This window comes from Corylus avellana, chromosome 10 (genome assembly GCF_965113065.1).
Source record: "Corylus avellana chromosome 10, dhCorAvel1.hap1.2, whole genome shotgun sequence".
Lineage (NCBI taxonomy): Eukaryota > Viridiplantae > Streptophyta > Magnoliopsida > Fagales > Betulaceae > Corylus > Corylus avellana.
This window is the reverse complement of record NC_142499.1, coordinates 12,512,238-12,532,143: the sequence shown is the minus strand read 5'-3', so window position 1 is coordinate 12,532,143 and position 19,906 is coordinate 12,512,238. Positions and strand designations below refer to the sequence as shown.

The 19,906-nt window shown below is 35.5% G+C and overlaps 1 protein-coding gene across 2 annotated transcripts; it reads left to right on the top strand.

The window, feature by feature from the left end:
• Positions 1-7,324: 7,324 nt before the first annotated feature.
• Positions 7,325-18,392, top strand: LOC132191496 (exostosin family protein). 2 transcript variants are annotated; one of them, XM_059606535.2, is made up of 3 exons: positions 7,325-7,839; positions 7,925-8,915; positions 17,582-18,392. In XM_059606535.2, the coding sequence occupies exons 2-3, from the start codon at positions 7,932-7,934 to the stop codon at positions 18,134-18,136; spliced, it is 1,539 nt and encodes a 512-aa protein (XP_059462518.1). In that variant the 5' UTR covers positions 7,325-7,839; positions 7,925-7,931; the 3' UTR covers positions 18,137-18,392. The 2 variants fall into 2 exon arrangements, with proteins under 2 accessions (XP_059462518.1, XP_059462517.1); XM_059606534.2 differs by having other exon boundaries at positions 7,325-8,915.
• The last annotated feature ends 1,514 nt before the right edge of the window (positions 18,393-19,906 follow it).

Below are 19,906 nucleotides of genomic sequence, written 5' to 3'. Positions count from 1 at the left end.
GCAACTAATTCTATAATAGGGTGTTGATGTAGCCCTTTCCAAGTAACAATGGCTTAATTGTATTTTAATTTGAGTTTTTTCTATATGAATGATGGTTATATAACTGTGAGAATTGATTTTTAATGTTTATATTCAATCATTATGAAATTCTTCTCTTGTCTTAGGAAGTTTTTTTTATCTTGATTGAACTCAATCCTTCATATTTTCTATGATTATATGAATGATTGTTATACAACGGTTTTAATTGACACATAATCAATAGGATTTAATAGGCCATGCCTATAGAATGTGAATTTGTCTACGCCTTAGTTTGGTATAATTTAGGTAGATGATTTGTACAACCCGAAGATGAGTTATGCTTATCCATTGATTGTGTGTAACTAATTAAGAGATTTGATAGTCCATACTTAGGGAAGACGGATCGTACTGCATCTAGAGGTTAGGCAGACGGTCTGTACCAACCGAAGATGAATTATACTTATTTCTAATAATGGTATTTTATTCACTACTCGAGTGACACGAGTCTTATCATGCATATAATGAATGTTCCTTATTAAAGTATGATTAACCATTGTTATGCAACTAGTGGTAAAGTCAACATCTATTCTTCTTCTCATCACAATCTACTTTTACTTTACTTTCATACATTTACTTTTCGAAACAAAAACAAATCAACTTCTTTAAATTAAGTTAGAGTTAATCCTGAAAGACTTGATAACAATACTAGCGCAGTCCTTGAGATTCGATACCCTCAATATAGTCATTTCTTACAAGGATTCGTTTTATTCCGAGCCATTATTTTATTACTGCTATTTTTGCAAACAAACACCATATCAGGCAATTCCTTTAGTTAGTTGCCAATTAACTTAACTGAAGAAATTGCTAGTAACTTTACCAAAATAGTCAATGCTAGTTTTGGAGGCGTTTAGTAAGTAGAAATATCTAATTTCACACGTGATGTTACGACATCAGAGATATAATCTCGTAGTCAATTTTTTTTTTTTTTTTTAAACACTAGGAATTGAATCCCTCATACAACACATTTTAGCTGACTGAAATACCTCAAGTTAGAATCATTATTAACACGATTTAGTTATATAATAAATACCCAATTGGTGTATCAAGTAAACATAGGTGCCACGGGCGGCACATAAGTATCCAAAATTATATAATACCAAATATAAACTAAGCTAAAGCCATATTACATATAATAAAAGAAACAAACATAAAATGACAAAGCTAGCTCATCAGAGTCTAGCTACAAACACAAAGTAGATGGTCCAATAACCATCGAAATTGGCAAAAAGGCCTTCGCCCTCAAACTTGTAACTTGCATCAAAGTTTATGTAAATATGAAGTGAGTCTTCTGTTTCAATGGTATAAAATATTGTTGGTTTATTAAAGTAACATTAATAAAAATAAATATAAACGTATATATGCATATGCAACATAGTGAGCATTTAGTTTGAGTAAAGTCTTATTTATACTCTTTTTCACCCAAAACTTGGTTAGCAGATTTTGGATTAGCCACTCCCACCATATAAAGTTTATTAGTTTTCATACTAGTAGCTTGCAACAGTACCCTAGTCCATTGGTAGCTTTCTACATCATAGTCTTAGTTGATACTATCCAGTCCACTGGTAGCCTAGCACCCTCGCTCCTTCCCAATTTAATTTGTTGGTATCTATCATTTTAGCTCTTTATTTATTTTTGGACACCACATGCATTTGTTTCATTCATTTGCAGTATTTCAAAGCGGATAAAACAATAACTATTATATTAATGAAAACAATGTAATTTCTCACTAAGTACTTCCATCCGTGCACTCATTTAACTAGATCTCTTGACTTCTTTCTGCATATAAATTATATATATACAAAATAACATATATATTAGTTCAGTTATGAAACTTTTATTGTTTTGGGCCCTCAGCTCTTTATATTTATTTTGTCTATTACGCTTAATCTGGCATTTATTTAATAATGCATGTCACATATAAACCTTTTATTTACAAATAAGGCCAATATTAAACATAACCTTGTAATTTACATAATTTAAGACAAAGATTATTTGAAAGTAAAGAGAATATATACATATATATATAGAGAGAGAGAGAGAGAGAGAGACTCATGACAAAAGGAAAACGAACGTGTTGACAAAAACTTTATTCCAAATGAAATCAATGACATATATTTTAATGGAAAATTATGAAAATGATACAAGTGAGCAATGCTAGAAACTATGAACATGTTTGGCATGTGAATTAGAGACCGGAGTGGAATTGAATAGGTAAGAATAGCTATTTCATGAGAAACGAAATAGGCGGGAAAAAAACAAAGGTATTCCTTTCCTCTATAACACCACATTTACAAAAAAGCCCTCGTCTCTCCGCATTCTTCCTTCTCTCCCGATACCCCTATTTCTCTCTCTCCGCGTTGGATGAAAGCCAACTAGACCCACCACTTACAAGCACCGGAGATTCGATTCACGAATTGAGTTCCAAGAGTAGGAAAAAAGGTGAGGTACGTTGTAGAAGTTTGTGAGGCCACACTTCACGATTTATATATATATATATATATATATATATATATATATATAGAAGAAAAGGACCGCTATTTACCTCTATATATATTTCCAACAGATTGGCAGCTCAGATTCTACGACGTCCAAGATCGGAGAAAGACTTTGGGAAAATATATAATTTTTTTCCATTATTATTATTATTATTTATTATTTTATATGTATTTTGGATATTTTAGTAATTTTGTACAATTCTAATCAAAAAGCTTGTCACCAAATTAAGGAGTGCTATGGGGATATCCAACAACCATGACCGTTCCAACTAAACATTGGATTAATTATTGTTAAAAAAAAAAAAAAAAAAAAAAAGATAAAAATATTGTGAAATAATTTTCAGATAAAGATGTAATTTTTAATATTATTTTATAAAAATATATTTTTGATAAATTTATTAAATCTCAAATCTTTAGCCATTCTGGTTTTGAAAATAAAATAATAATGTAGAAAATAAGAATATACAATATTTATAATTGCAATTTTAAAAGAATCTGATTGGCACTTCGGAAAATGGTTTATGTTACTTAAGCCTCAATATTACTTATAACTCTACCTTCCATTAAAGTATTAATTTAATAGAAAATACTTTCTTTGTGGATTGCGTGAATCTTAAGCGCTTTTGTGTGAGCAAGCCGCTACTGTCACTACAAAAAAACCATTTTTTCCTGACATGAGTTTCCTGACGTGTTCTAGTGTCCGACACGTCAGAAAATTTTTCTGACGGGTCGTTTCTGACGCGTGTCGAGTGTCAGAAACGTAGGTGTCAGGAAAAAAAATTTCCTGACGTGTGACTAGGCAACACGTCAGAAAATTCTGACGTGTTACCCACTAACACGTCAGTAAATTTTTTCTGACGTTGCATTTTCGACACGTCAGAAATTTTCTGACGTGTCAAAAATGCCACGTCAGAAAATTTCCTGACGTGTGAGTGGGTAACACGTCAGAAAATTAAAAAATTAAATAAAAATTAAAAACTTTTTTTTTTTAATTTTTTCTGGAATTTTTAATTATTAATTAATTAAATTATTATTTTTTTTTTCTTTTGAATTCCTCTGCACGCACGGCAGCTCCCTCACGCTGCCGTACGTGTAGATCTACACCACTGCACCATGGTGATCTGAAAAACCCAGCTCTCAATATTTTTCTCTCATTTTTCTCTGAAAAACCCAGCTCTCATTTTTCTCTCATTTTTCTCTGAAAAACCCAGCTCTCATTTTTCTCTCATTTTTCTCTGAAAAACCCAGCTCCCATGGTGATCTGAAGAAAATTTTCTCCAGCTCCCATGGCTTGAGAACCCAGCTCCCATGGCTTTCAAAATCGATCTTCTCCTCTTCTTCTTCTTCTTCTTCTTCTCTTCTCCTTTTTTTTTTTTCTTTTTTTTTCTTCTTCTTCTCTTCTCCTTTTCTTTTTCTTCGATTTGCTGCATGCTTCTCAATTTTTCCCCTTCACCTTTTGTTTCTCTTCATCCTCCAGAGGTGCCGTGCAGACTGCAGATCGAGAAGCAGCTGGGAAAAAAAAATGTGCTGCAGGGAGATTGAGACAGGAGAGAGATCGAATGTGCTGGGAAAAAAAAATGAAGAGGTAAAAAATAATAAGTGGGAAAAAGTTGAGGGGGGAAATAAAAAGAGGGAAAGAAGTTCAAAATCCCGCCCAAAGGGGGCCAATCGAGGTAATTTCCTGACGTGCCAGGTGTTGCACGTCAGAAATTTTCTGACGTGCGACACCTGGCACGTCAGAAAATTATATATATATATATATTTATATATATAATATATATATATATATATATACATATAAATATAATTTTATATATAAATATATATATACATATAATTTTATATTTTATATATATAAATATATATAAGAAATTTTCTGATGTGCCAGGTGTCGCACGTCAGAAAATTTCTGACGTGCGACACCTGGCACGTCAGAAAATAAATATAAAAATATATATATTAGTTTATATTTATAAATATACATATCTGATTATATATATATATATATATATATATATATACATATATATAGCATTCTGATGTGGCAGACCACCACGTCAGAAAATTCTGACGTGGCAGTTTGCCACGTCAGAAAATTCTGACGTGGCGGTCTGCCACGTCAGAAAATTCTGACGTGGCGGTCTGCCACGTCAGAAATTTTCTGACGTGGCAAATTTTGCAACGTCAGAAATTATATCATTTTTAAATTTTTCAAATTTGTAATATTTTTCTGACGCTCCAACATTTAAAACGTCAGGAAAAATTTTTCTGACGTTTTATATATAACACGACAGAAAATTGCTGAGGTGGCAAAAAAATTACACTGTAGCACACGTCAGAAAACCCCTTTTTTTTTGTAGTGTGTTTGTCATTTTTTGTTTTTGTTTATGTTGTTCTGACTTTCGAATTGAGTACGGATAATATTCAGTGTGAGGGGCTTATCTCTCACGGCCGGTTAAATAAAAAATTTTGTTATAGAAATATGATCATCCTATGTCTTAAATCTAGTCTATTAAGAGCAGATTTATGCCATAAATAAAGTTTTTACATGAGTGAGATCAGAGGTCATTGATACAATTTGATTGTTAAATTTTTTAATGTATTTACGACTTTATAACTATATAGCTTTTGTCTATGTTCTGAAGAGCTTGATGTTCTGTGAGGTAAGCACTTTATACTTTGAATATTTTATAGAATGAGAAGAGGTTTACCTAAAAAATAAAAAAATAAAAATAATGCTTTTATTCCTTTAACTCACAAATCCACTATCATAAACCCCTCCAGTTTTCGGAACTTGATTATTCCCTTAGCTTGGACACCGTATTTTTGGTTTGTAATGTAATTTCATTAATAACTTTTTAATGAAACATATATTTAGTTAAATAGGTTGGCAGCCGTATTTTATTTTGTCCGTAAAAATAATTTCAATTTATTTCAGATGAAATATGAACACCATTCCACGAAAATTATTTAATGAAATGACATTACAATGCTAAAATAAAATAAATCTAATGCATTATTTTAAAAAAGGATGTTATCAAATGGCGATAATGCGTAACAACATGACCAAAAGTAACAACGATTTTTCCAATTAAGGTGAGAGAAACTATTAAAAGTAAGGGAAAAGTCAACATATCCACTCAACCTAGGGATCTGGATTCTCTCAAGTCCATTTTAGACTGAAAAGTATCCACGTCATAGAATAAATTCTAAAGCCACAAATAAGATACATATCACACTAATAAAAATATATTATTTAAAATTAAAAAAAAAAAAAAAGCCACTTGATCTTGGCCATAGGAGTGGCCAGTCACCCTATTTTAGCTGGAAGCCACCCCTAATGGTTGGCCACCCCCATCTTGCAAAAAGGGGGTAGCTCAAGAGCCTTGGGGATGGCTCGGCCACTCCTGTTGCGTATGGGGTGATCCGGCCAACCCCAAGGGCCAAACGAAATAATAATAATAATAATAATGTGTTGGCACTTGGGGGTGACCGAACCACCCCTAGGCCTAATGGGGGTGGCCGAGCCACCCGCAAGGCTCTTGGGGGTGGTTTGGCCACCCCTGGCCGGCCATTGGGGGTGGCTTGAGCCACTCCTAGCTAAAATGGGGTGGCCTGCCACCCCCTATGGCCAAGATGAGGTGACTAGCCACCCTTTTTTTTTTTTTATTAATTTTTTAAAAATTTTTTTTTTATCTTAAATAATATTTTATTATTATTTTTATTACTAGGACACGTGTCCCATTTGTGGCGTTAGAACTTTTAAGAAGAAATTCTAACCATAAATTGGATACCTTATAGTCCAAAATGGAATGAAGAGAATATGATTCGTCAAACTACTGCCTAATAGACATTGTCCTCTCAAAACTTTCAATTGAGACTACGTCCCCACAAACTACTTAAATATTATCAATGTTCCCCTCCAATGACGAAACTACCCTTAACAAAGTACAAAACAAAAAAATATTAAAACTTCTAGAAAAAACCTAAAACTTACAAAAAAAAAAAAAAAAAAATCCTTTTTATAAGAAAACAATTAAAAAATTCAATATTTTTTTTATAAAAACTCAAAATTTTTGTTTTTATTTTTATTTTATAAATTTTTAAAATAAAAATCCCCGTTTTAAAAGAAAATAAATTTTTTTCCTTTTTTTAATTAAAATTTTCGTTTTGAAAAAAAATCATTATTATTTTTTTATTTTTTTGGAATTTATAAAAGTATTTTTGTCTTATTGATAAATATATAAGGGCATTTTTATTTTTTTGCTAGCCTTAGAGAAACATTAACAATGTTTTAGTAGTTTGAGAGTATATTATTACAATTGAAAGTTTAAAGTAGACATTATTAATTGAGTTATAGTTTGAGGGGTATGTGAAATTTATCATTAAAGTAATGAAGATAAGTGAAATGGAAGATAGATAATGTCCCCCCACTTCCAATTGAGACAATGTGAATTTGGATTCCCTCATATTTTGTAAAATATGTTTCCTCAAAGGCTTTTTGGTAATTTCATTTTGATTTGAAGGGATTTTTTTGGCATTGTATTTGAAATTGTGGAGGTAATTGAATTGTTACCAAATTATGATAAAAATATGGCGAAAATGATAAGAATGAGTGATAGCCATCCATCCCTTTGAGCTCTACCTTAAAAAGCTGAGTTATGTATTAATTATGGTTGAGTTAAAAGTAAGCAGCAATTATTTAACCCAATTTACTCCACCAGAATACTAGAACCAAAAGAGCCCGCTTCCACAGAGACGACCCTATTCCCACGCTTCTTTCGAGCCAACTCTTGGTACGAGTGCGTGTGTGAGAGAGAGAGAGAGAGAGAGGGGCTCTTCCTTCGACAACATCGCCATTGACGATTACAACGACAACAACAACGACAACCACCTCTGTCCCATGCATCTTTTCTTTCCTCTACGCTACGAATCCACACTATATTTTCTTTTCTCTTCATCCTCCAAGTCAGTCATCCACCATTGAACCTATTTTCTCTTTCTCTGGTTTTCTCAGCCTTTTTTGGATTTTGGGTGCTTTTTTCTTGGTGGTTTTGTCAGATTGGATTTTATTTCCTCTGGGTTTGCTTTCTTTTTCGCATTGGCTCCTTCCCGTTTGTCCGTTTTCACATTGGCTCATTCTGCTTCTGGTAGACAATGTAGGGAGAGGAATGGGTGACGGTGACCTTGGCGAGATCTGCTTGGTGTAGTTTCATGGGCTATTTCATCATTTTGAATCTGTCTCTCGCGGGATTCACTCCAAGAGGTAACACTTGAAGTTGGTTGTCGTTATTTCAATTTAGAAATGGCTATTCATGCAACACATTGCTAAACTTGTTTTTGGGGATTAGTATTGCAATGGCTGAGAAGACTACCTCGTCCCTGGGGATTTTTTCGCGGAACTCTTTGTTTTGTTTGTTCACAATAATATCAGTCATGTTCATATTATCTTGGTTTTTCGTGCTGCGTTCAACTGGTCATCCTCACTACATTGACCATAATTTGTTACCTAATTCTAAGCTTCTTGCTACAAGTGACAATGGGGATTCTACAACCCATAGTCAAAAGGATGTTGAACCCTCGACGGGAAATCGATCAATCCTTGTGGACATTGAAGAAGAAGCACCCCCAGAAAATGCAATAACCCAATCAAAAGATGAGGTCAAATGCAATCCCAATAATGGACTACTTGTAGCTCAGGAAAAAGAAAATAAAGTAGTTCTTAAGGTTTTTATGTATGATTTACCCCCCAAATTTCATTTTGGGCTTTTAGATTGGAAGGTTCAAGGTGATAGTGTTTGGCCTGATATTCGATCTAAGATACCTGATTATCCTGGTGGGTTGAACTTGCAACACAGTATAGAATATTGGCTTGCTTTGGATCTCCTCGCTTCTCAACTCCCTGAAGCTCAAAATGCTCATAGTGCAATAAGAGTCCACAACTCCAGTGAAGCTGATATTATATTTGTACCATTCTTTTCTTCTTTATGCTATAACCGATATTCCAAGGCCGACCCACACCAGAAAAAGAGCAGGAACAAGTTGCTACAAGAGGAGTTGGTGAGGTTCTTAACTGCTCAGAAGGAATGGAAGAGGTCAGGAGGACATGACCACTTAATTGTGGCCCATCATCCAAATAGCCTTTTAGATGCAAGGATGAAGCTCTGGCCTGCAACATTTATACTTGCGGACTTTGGAAGGTATCCTCCCAACATAGCAAATGTTGAGAAAGATGTGATTGCACCTTACAAGCATGTCATCAGATCAAAAGTTAATGACTCTTCTGATTTTGATAGCCGTCCAACTTTGCTATACTTCCAAGGAGCAATATATAGAAAAGCTGTAAGTGCCCTTCCTCTTTAAATACTCTTTGTTAATTGCTTCTTTTAGTTTCAGTAGTAGGAAAGTTGGGTTGGTAATTCTGTTTACATGCTCGAAATGAAACTAATTTTTTAAGAAGATATATAAGTATAAATATAAAATCTGCAAATGATGATCTGATATTTTATTTAAGTGAGCCATTTTAGTTGCATAGTTTCAAATCAAATTTTGAGTTATAACAGGCGTGGAAGGCATTAGTTAGAGCAATAGCATACTTGAATAAAAAATTTCAAAAGCTTATGTTCATAACTTTGTTTCCTTATTTCCTTTATAAGGTTCATCAAGCAGCCCTGAATTTATTAGTCCATTGCATGCATGGTACTGACATTAGTTTTTTATGTAATTCATTGCGATTGTTATAGAAGGAAGGTGAATTATGACATGTAGAGTTTTGTATGATTTTATTTATGATTGATTTATGTTAATTGAATACGATTATAAAAATATCTAGACACATCTATGTTCCACTTCACTTCTGAAAGGTAAAACAGATTTTTAATACTATTCCACTCCAAAGTAATTGCTTCCCCCACCTGTCTGCAGCTCCACAATAAAAATTATGGGAAGTTAGGAAGTATGGATACTCCAAAAGTATTCATGTTTGATGCATATTGAATGTTGTGAGTATACTTGTGAGGTTTGTGTCCCACATGAACAAAGTATAAAGAAAGTGAGTGGTTAATATACCTAAGTGGACTCAAGCCCATTAGCTTAGGCCTTTGGACTAAGATATATATTAACTTACTCTTGGTGGACTCCCTTGGTGTTTCTCTCTCTAACATTGGACATGGATGCATTCAGATTTGGTAAAATATGTGTTTGATACATGTCCATAAATTAAAACTCAAATTTTAAAGCCAGATACTTTTTGGACACTTTGATGATACTGCTGAACACAGTTGAGATTAAAAAAGAAAATCTCAATAAAAGGGGGCTCTAAATGTTATTTTAAAACAATTTGGGGTCAAATATTAGAAATGGGATCAAAATGTTTTATCTTAAATATTTGAAGGACTGATAGCAAATTGATTGATGTTATTTTAGGGATATTTATGGATAGTGTAAAAATGTCTATGAAAGCTAACTTGGATGATTGTTACTTTATATGAAATATATGCTTCTTCCTTATCACTTATCAAAAAAAAAAATGCTTCTTCCTTATATGTTATTGCACTAATGTTAGTTTTGAATATGCTCTTTTAGCCTTTAATGGTTGTTATTTATATTCAAAATAAAAATAAAAAACAAAATTTAGATAATATATATACAAGAATGTATCTTGTTTTTTCAAGAGCTATTGTATTATTAACCCCTAGGGGTTGGCCCAAGTGGTGGAGGCCTTGGTCTTAAGGTATCATCCCTTCAAGGTCCAAGGTTCAACACCTCATGGGTGCAAACATTCCTTTGGGTCCGAAGAGCTGTTGTATTGTCATACCCATATCACATCGAATCCATGCCTCATGTTTGGTGTTTCTTAGTGATTGACAGTCCTTATGATTTTATTTATTGTTGACTTATGTGAACTGAATAGGATAAAAAAAAAAAATAAAAATAAAAAAATCTGAGATACATTTTCATTCTATTTTCACTCTTGAAAAAGGTATGGAACATTTTCAAATACCGTTCCACCCCCGAGTAATTTCTTCCCTCATTTATCCTTATCTCCAGAGTGGAGAACTATGAGAAGTTAATATTTGGTGTTGTCTGTTTGTAAGGTGAGACCTATGACACAGTACTCAACCTTTTTTTCTCCCTTCAAAATTCTTTGTCTTAACGCTTGTCATATCCCCAATCTAAAGTTCTTATGTTGCCTTATATTTTGGGGATATAGAAAAATACTATGCTATGATTTTGAGGCTAATCTTTGGGGGACAGGTTTGTGGTTAGTGGCGATGATGGGTTTTTTTTCTTTTGCCTCTTTCTCCCCACCCTCCTTTGCGTCTCTCTCTCCATCATTTCTACTCTTCATCTCTTTTCAGTCTTCATGAATGGAATTGGTTTGGAAGCTGCCCTAGGAGTGCACTTGTAGTTTAGTTCTACATTGCCATTGGTAAGGATGATGTACAGGTGACCAGATTCACTTATCTAGAATGATAGGAGAGATATTAATTCCTAAATTCAAAAGACTCCTTGTTGAGAAGGTATATGAGGTTGCACACTTGTAGTCTTGTCTGACATTCATTGGGAACTCTATTGAGAAGATATATAAGGTTGAGCTGAGGAGGGATGTGAACATTCTTGTGTAAAGAGGTGGTCAAAGTGGGGGTTTGTAAGTGAATTCTGCTCTATTTTTGATTGGGAGGAGGGCTACATAATTATTCATATCCATGGTTTCTAACCCTGGATCACATAATCAGTGGGTGTGGGGAGATCTGAAACTGTTTTTACTACGTTCAAAATGGATGCTCGGTTAACTATGATTTATAGTTGGCTAGTGGTCTAGAGATTTGTTAGGATCCTTCTATTTTTGTTTACTTATTCACGTTTTGTCAAATTGAACGTTGGATCATTGCCCCTTTTGCTTCAATTTCTGCTTAAAATGTGCCATTATCAAACTTTTGCTTTATCTGTTTGGATTCCCTTGTGCCATGTGCATATTTGGGATGAACCCTTCCTGACCTCTCATGAATTTATATACTCAGTAATGAAGCAAAATAATAAATGATAGGTTTTCCATATTATCTGCAGCATTCTGGCTATGGATCTAATCTAATTATGAAATCCATTAATTGGTTTCCTGGTAGCCACCCAAAACGCTGCCTCCCTACATGTATCTCATCATCTCTTTAAAGATGATACACTTATTATCTGTGCAGATCGTGATCAAATCTATAATTTGTGTCAGATTCTAGTGTGTTTTGAGGCCATTTCAGGCTTAAAAGTCAACCTTCGAAAATCTGAATTAGTCGCGGTAGGGAGTGGTTACACATCAAGAAGAGCTGGTTGACATTCTCAATTATAGTATCTCTTCCCTTGAAATATTTTAGACTTCCTTTGGGTTCTCCTTTTAAGTCAAAAACTATTTGGGAGGGAGTAGTTGAAAAGATGGAAAAAAGATATGCTAGTTGAAAGAAGATCTATTTGTCTTGGGGGGGCACCTAACTCTAATCAATAGTATGTTATCCAGTCTACCTACGTATTTATTGTCTCTTTTCCCTTACCAATTGGTATTGCTTGGAGATTGGAGTCTCCAAGGACACTTTCTTTGGGATGGCCTAGAAGATTAGCATAAGATTCATAAGTTTATCCTCATGCCTCCTGGGCATGAGGATAAACTGCTTAGCCCGTCAGGGGTGAAAGCTCCTGAATTACCTGGTAGCTGGTTCTGGCGAGTGGGGTCAGTTACCCGTAGGAGTTTGATTAACGGTGAGGATTGTTGTACAGCATGCGTTTGCGACGTGCAATTAATCTGAGTAAAGTTCTCCTACGTTATCCAAAAAAAAAAAAGTTTCATCTAGTGAACTAGAAAATTATATGCTCCCCGGTTTCTAGAGGGTGGTTGGGAGTTACAAATCTCATGTTGTTCAATAAAACTCTACTATGGAAATGGCTTTGGAAATTTATGCCAGAGAAGAATTCTTTATGGAGAGGTGATGGTAGAGAAGTATGGGCTACAGAGAAGTGGTTGGAGTTTAGAGGAAGTTTGTGGGCCCTATGGGGTGTGCCTTTGAAAGAATATTAGGAATGGTGGGGGTATTTCTCCCATCTTGTTTCCTTAATGTTGAAGATGGTTCTTGCATCTGCTTTTGGCATAATGTGACAAATGTGTGGTGTGAAACAGCCACGCTCACGTCTTTATTCCTAGAACTTTATTCCATAGATCAGGACAAAGAGGCATTGGTGTCAAATTACTTAGATTCCTTAGGTTCCTTTATTCTTTGGAACCTGAGTTTTAACAGGGCAGTCCTGAATTGGATCTGGAATTTCTGGACTCTTTCCTTAATCTATTATACTCCTAAAAAATCCATCCTGGGGAGGCGGATAGAATGTTGTGAATGCCAGCTAGCAATAATGGCTTTTGAAGTGAAGAACTATTATAAATCTTTACAGTCTGGAGTCTGGAAAGCCTTGTTTGTTCTTCTGGAGAAGTCTTTGGAAGGTTAAGTCACCGTCTCGCATTGCTCTCTTTACTTGGTCGTCAGCTTTGAGTTAAATCCTCATAGTTGATAATTTTAGAAGATGAGGTTTCACCGTTGTAAACTGGTGTTGCCTATGGTAAAAGAATGAGGTGACACGTAATCACCTGTCATCCATTATGAGTACTCTAGTGATCTTTGGAACCCAGTTCTCAATTTATTCAGGCTATGCCTAGCAACATCCTAGAGCTGCTCCATTGCTGGAAGACTCAAGGGTGTGTGCATCCCAAAGAGGCTATGTGGAAAGTTATTTCTGCATTAATAATGTTGAGCATCTTGAGGACTACGAATCTAATGCACTTTATTTAAAATCTGTCTTTTTGAGATCTCTTTTGGATTGGGCTATTATTTATGTTCCTAATTCACCTCTTCAAATCTTTTAGCTCTAGTTAACTTTTTGGATTTTTGACACACTTAAGGTGGTTGTTTCTCTTGTATACTCTTCATGTACAAGGGCTCTGTCTTTGTTTTATGCTTTAAATTATTATTCATAAAAAAATAAAAATAAAAAATGCAAGGGATAACTCCTTCATCATATCTTATAGAGATTGACTTTTCATGGCTAGTCTTAAAGTTGCATATTGTTACAACAACCTCTTCAAAATGGCCTTGGTCTTTGGGTTGGTTTATCTATAAGTATAGGTAACTTTTTCTGTAAACCTATGCACAGATTTTAGAAAATGGCTTATAATTTCTAGTCATGTGGAAGCACTTTGGTAAATCATCAACTACAAGATGTTTTCTTTTGTTTTTCTTTTGTCTCTCATGTTGAAATGTTATCTCTTTCTGTTGGTATAAATATCTTTTGTCTCACATGATTGAGATGTTGTCTCGTTCTTTCAATGTATATTTCTGATGGAGAACCAATGCCACCTAGGTCTCACGCGGCAATTGAGGGTTGGCAATTAAGGGACTTGTCTACTTGTTCTTCTAGGACAAGGAGAAAGGTCTACTAGTGCAATAAGGAGTCTATATTCCAAGTTTAAGTTTGAGTCCTAGTTTATGTTGGAGTCCTTTATTAATTAGTCTTTCTAGTCATTCTTTTACTTGGTTTCCTTATCTTATAAATAGGGGATCATAGCTCTAGTTTATTTTCATGAAGAGATTAATAAACATTGTGGTTTTCCTCCATCTCTAATTGGAGTTTGTGGTCTCTCCTACCCGAAGGGAGTTATTGTAGTTTCTCCTACCCGAAAGAAGTCATTATTATCAATATATTTCTAGTATTAGTTGTGGGGTTCCATCAACGTGGTATCAGAGACATGGCGACCAATAAGGATTGTATCGAAAAGCTAGAAGCTGAGATTTTGGAGCTGAAAGAAGGAATGAAAAATATGGTCATAGAGTAAAAAATGAAACATCCTTCCAGGAGCTTAAGGACTTCATCTCCCAAAACCACTCCGCCTCATTAAAGCACAACTGTGAGAAGGGGTCATCATCGCAATCAGTCGAGGGGAACTTTGGCCACTCGAGTGGGCCCAAGGGGATCGGGGGTGAGATCCATTCAATTGCACCGCGCCCAGCCAAGTTGGATTTTCCTCGATTTTCAGGGGATGATCCCACAGTTTGGTTAGATCGGGTAGTGCAATATTTCGACTACCAACGAACGGCCGATGAGCAACGAGTGACATTGGCTGCCTTTCACTTAGAAGGGGAAGCCAACCAATGGTGGCAATGGATGAAGAAGGTATATCTGGAGGAGAAGATTGCAATCACTTGGGAAGTATTTGAGAAGGAGTTAATTGTCCGTTTCGGGCCTACCGAAATAGAAGATTATGATGAAGCGCTGTCAAGAATCCAGCAACACGGCACGTTGAGAGAATATCAATGTGACTGTGAACAACTTGCAAACAGTGTAAGTGGATGGCCTCAAAAGGCACTTGTGGGAACCCTTCTTGGAGGAGTGAAGAGATTAGGGTGGGAGTGAGAATGTTCAAACCGCGCACTCTTCGAGATGCAATTGAATTAGCCCGTATGAGAGATGAGTCGGTCAACAAACAAAGAAGAAATCAACTGCCCGAAAATCCACAATAGTCCAATGTCTCCGAGCTAGAGGAAACACCGCACAACTCTACTATGGCCACTAATTCACATGTAACACCATCAGGTCCAGCCAAGAGACTTTCTTGGGAAGAGATGCAAAAACGAAGGGAGAAGGGTCTTTGTTTTAATTGTAATGAAAAATTTGCTCCTGGCCATAGATGTCAAGTCCCTCAGGCGTTTTTATTGAAGCATACATACCAGAATTAGGATTGAAAGACCTTGATGCCAATAAGGAGAAGTTGGGCAACAACGAGAGATCATTAATTTCTCTTTAGCATCAACCTTGCGGACAAGGTTCCCCTTCAAGGAGGGGTGAATGATGGAGAATCAATGCCACCTAGGTCTCACGTGGCAATTGAGGGTTGGCAATTAAGAGACTTGTCTACTTGTTTTTCTAGGACAAGGAGAAAGGTCTACTAGTACAATAAGGAGTCTATATTCCAAGTTTAAGTCTGAGTCCTAGTTTATGTTGGAGTCCTTTATTAATTAGTCTTTCTAGTCCTTCTTTTACTTGGATTCCTTATCTTATAAATAGGGGATCATAGCTGTAGTTTATTTTCATGAAGAGATTAATAGACATTGTGGTTTTCCTCCATCCCTAATTGGAGTTTGTGCTCTCTCCTACTCGAAAGGAGTTATTGTGGTCTCTCCTACCCGAAAGGAGTCATTATTATCAATATATTTCTAATATTAGTTGTGGGGTTCCATCAACGTGGTATCAGAGACATGGCGACCAATAAGGATCGTATCGAAAAGCTGGAAGTTGAGATTTTGGAGCTGAAAGAAGGAATGAAAAATATGGTCACAGAGTCAAAAATGAAATATCCTTCCAGGAGCTTAAGGACTTCATCTCCCAAAACCACTCCGCATCATCGTAATCAGTTGAGGGGAACTTCGGCCACTCGAGTGGGCCGGGGATCGGGGGCGAGATCCATTCAACTGCACTGCGCCCAGCCAAGTTGGATTTTCCTTGCTATTCAGGGGATGATCCCACAGTTTGATTAGATCGGGTAGTGCAATATTTCGACTACCAACGAACGGCCGATGAGCAACGGGTGACATTGGTTGCCTTTCACTTAGAAGGGGAAGCCAACCAATGGTGCCAATGGATGAAGAAGGTATATCTGGAGAAGAAGATTGCAATCACTTGGGAAGTATTTGAGAAGGACTTAATTGTCCGTTTCGGGCATACCGAAATAGAAGATTATGATGAAGCGCTGTCAAGAATCCAGCAACACGGCACGTTGAGAGAATATCAATGTGAGTTTGAACGACTTGCAAACCGTGTAAGTGGATGGCCTCAAAAGGCACTAGTGGGAACCTTTCTTGGAGGAGTTAAGGAAGAGATTAGGGCGGGAGTGAGGATGTTCAAACCGTGCACTCTTCGAAATGCAATTGAATTAGCCCGTATGAGAGATGAGACGGTCAACAAACAAAGAAGAAATCAACTGCCTGAAAATCCACGACAATCCAATGTCTCCGAGCTAGAGGAAACACCGCACAACTCTACTATGGCCACTAATTCACGTGTAACACCATCAAGTTCAGCCAAGAGACTTTCTTGGGAAGAGATCCAAAAACGAAGGGAGAAGGGTCTTTGTTTTAATTGTAATGAAAAATTTGCTCCTGGCCATAGATGTCAAGTCCCTCAAGCATTTTTTATTGAAGCATACATAGCGGAATTAGGATTGAAAGACCTTGATGCCAATAAGGAGAAGTTGGGCGACAATGAGAGACCATTAATTTCTCTTTAGCATCAACCTTGCGGACAAGGTTCCCCTTCAAGAAGGGGCGAATGATGGAAAACCAATGCCACCTAGGTCTCACGTGGCAATTGAGGGTTGGCAATTAAGGGACTTGTCTACTTGTTCTTCTAGGACAAGGAGAAAGGTCTACTACTACAATAAGGAGTCTATATTCCAAGCTTAAGTTTGAGTCCTAGTTTATGTTGGAGTCCTTTATTAATTAGTCTCTCTAGTTCTTCTTTTACTTGGATTCCTTATCTTATAAATAGGGGATCATAGCTGTAGTTTATTTTCATGAAGAGATTAATAAACATTGTGATTTTCCTCCATCCCTAATTGGAGTTTGTGGTATCTCCTACCCGAAAGAAGTTATTGTGGTCTCTCCTACCCGAAAGAAGTCATTATTATCAATATATTTCTAGCATTAGTTGTGGGGTTCCATCAATTTCTCTAGTCTCACATGATTGAAATGTTGTCTGCTGATCTAAGAATGTCATTTAGGACTGTTTTTATAATTTAATTTTGTTTGGTTGCCATGTATTTGACAGAATCCTAATGAATGTCAGTTATTGGTTCCTGAAGATTGTATGATCAAGTGATTCAATCATTTGTCTTTTGTTTATTTTGCATATTCTTTGTTTACTTTGGGTTTCTTGTTTCCAACTTATTCAAGATTCTTAATTCTTGAGTTTCTCATACACAGGGAGGCTTTGTTCGGCAAGAGTTATTTTATCTTTTGAAGGATGAGAAGGATGTGCATTTTGCATTTGGAAGTGTTCAAAAGGATGGAATTAAGAAAGCTACCCAGGGAATGCACTCTTCAAAGTTCTGCCTCAATATAGCAGGCGACACCCCCTCATCGAACCGCCTCTTTGATGCCATTGCTAGCCACTGTGTCCCAGTCATCATCAGCGACGATATCGAGCTCCCTTATGAGGATGTTGTTGACTATTCCCAGTTCTGCATATTTGTTCGTTCAAGGGATGCTCTCAAAGAAAAATTCCTCTTAAATCTCATCAGGGGTATTAGGAAGGATGAATGGACCAGAATGTGGCAGAAGTTGAAAGAGGTTGAAAACCTCTATGAATTTCAGTACCCCTCGAAGGAGGGTGATGCAGTCCAAATGATATGGCAGGCTGTTGCGCGCAAGGTTCCCGCTATCAGAATGAAGTTGCACAAGTCTAGGCGGTTCTCTCGTTCTCTTTCCCGCTCCGACAGGGGGCTAAGATTGATACCATCACCTAGTAATTTTTGGTGAGAAAGGAAATTAACATTCTTTAGGGCTGTGGCATTTTTAGAGTTTTGGATATTGCAGAGTATTGGGTTGTGCCTCTTCAGCAATGTCAGAAGTAGAATGTACAATTTTGGGGACTGACCTTGTAACTTGTCAATGGGGGGAAGGGGTAAAAAAGGGGGAGTAGAAATGTGTTAAGTTGACGGCCTTGTACTTTGTAGTAAAAAGTAAAAAGTGAAATTCAGTACTTATTAACCGAAATGAAGCTAGCAAATGTATTTACGAAAAAGAAATAAAATGCTTGAACTTTTTTTTTTTTTAAAAAAAAATGTATCTCTTTAAATTTAATTTTTATTTGAAAAATTCAATAAAAATGCTCGCAAACATTGGAGAGAATTGTAGGATCCATCATCAATGTTTCCTACTTGCTTTATTTTCAGATTTTTACAGATATGTTTAAAATAAGGGAAAATTTTATTTTAAATCTCTGAACTATCACATGTTTTGAAAAAATCTCCTTAAATTTAAGAGGGAAAAAAAAAAATTTAGTCCTTGTGGTTTACCCGATTTACAATTTACTCATTGTATCAAAATGAACTTAAAGGTTCTCAAAGTATGCCAAAAAAATAATTTAGTCCCTACAGTCAAATTTCGTCCACTAATTTAACAAATTTTTTTAATGTGACACTGACTTAAATATGACAAGTATCACAATTTTATTGGTTCTAACGTTTCATGTTATCATAATCTGTTAAGTCAGTGAAAGGAATTTGACCATAGGGACTAAATTATTTTTTTGGCATACCTTAGGGACCTTTAAGTTCATTTTGATATTACAATGAGTTAATTGCAAATCAAGTAAACCAGAATGACTGATTTTTGTATTTTTCCCAATTTCAAACACTCTAAATTTTATCCTTTGAACTTTCAATTTAGTTTCTTTGTCAATTTTTAAACGTTAAAAGTGATAAATTGACTATTATACCATTGACTTTTTTATAAAATTTCAAATTAATAATTAAAAGAATAAATGTATTATCAAAAAATTAAAATCACAAGGTGACCCGTGGTTGGGCCACCTTGTGACCTTTTTTTTTTATTTTATTTTTAAAAAAAAATGAAAATCGAAAGATAATTTTGTCTTTTTAAGAGTTTTCATAAGGGTTTAACGGTAAAAATTGACAGAGGGATAAATTGCATCAAATTGAAAGTTTGAAGAAATTTTTAAAATTTATAGGGGTCATTTCAAAACTTGCAGTAATTCAAGAGTTCTTTACGAATTTTCCTTCAAAATAATTTGAAAATTAGATTTTGAAGACGTGGCATGTTTCAATCCATTAGATGCAAAATTGGGATTCACAAATTTGAGAGGATTTTACCGTTGGACGAGAAAGGGAGAATCAAGCATGGGAATATGTGCTTCAACCGAACAGGGCTTCGAAAACTATGACTGCTTTTGTTGAGATATTTTTTTGAAAAATTCTCTCGTCTTAAGTCTATATTATTTTCTAAAATTTAAATGAGAGAAATAAATGTCTTTTTTTCTCTTTTCTTACACCCGAAAGTACCAAAAGAGCACTTAACAATTTTATTTTATTTTCTTTTTTTGGATGGGTCGACAACCAAAAAAAAAAAAAATAATAATAATAATAATAATAAAATTTTGAATGGGCGAGAGAGTGGGCAATTATTCTGCATCAAAGAAGTGTTATCTGCTCGTCAATTGGCTGATGGTTTAAAAGCCACCTGCCCACTAGGGATTATGGGTGAAAAATCCTTATGGGTGGTGGGCGG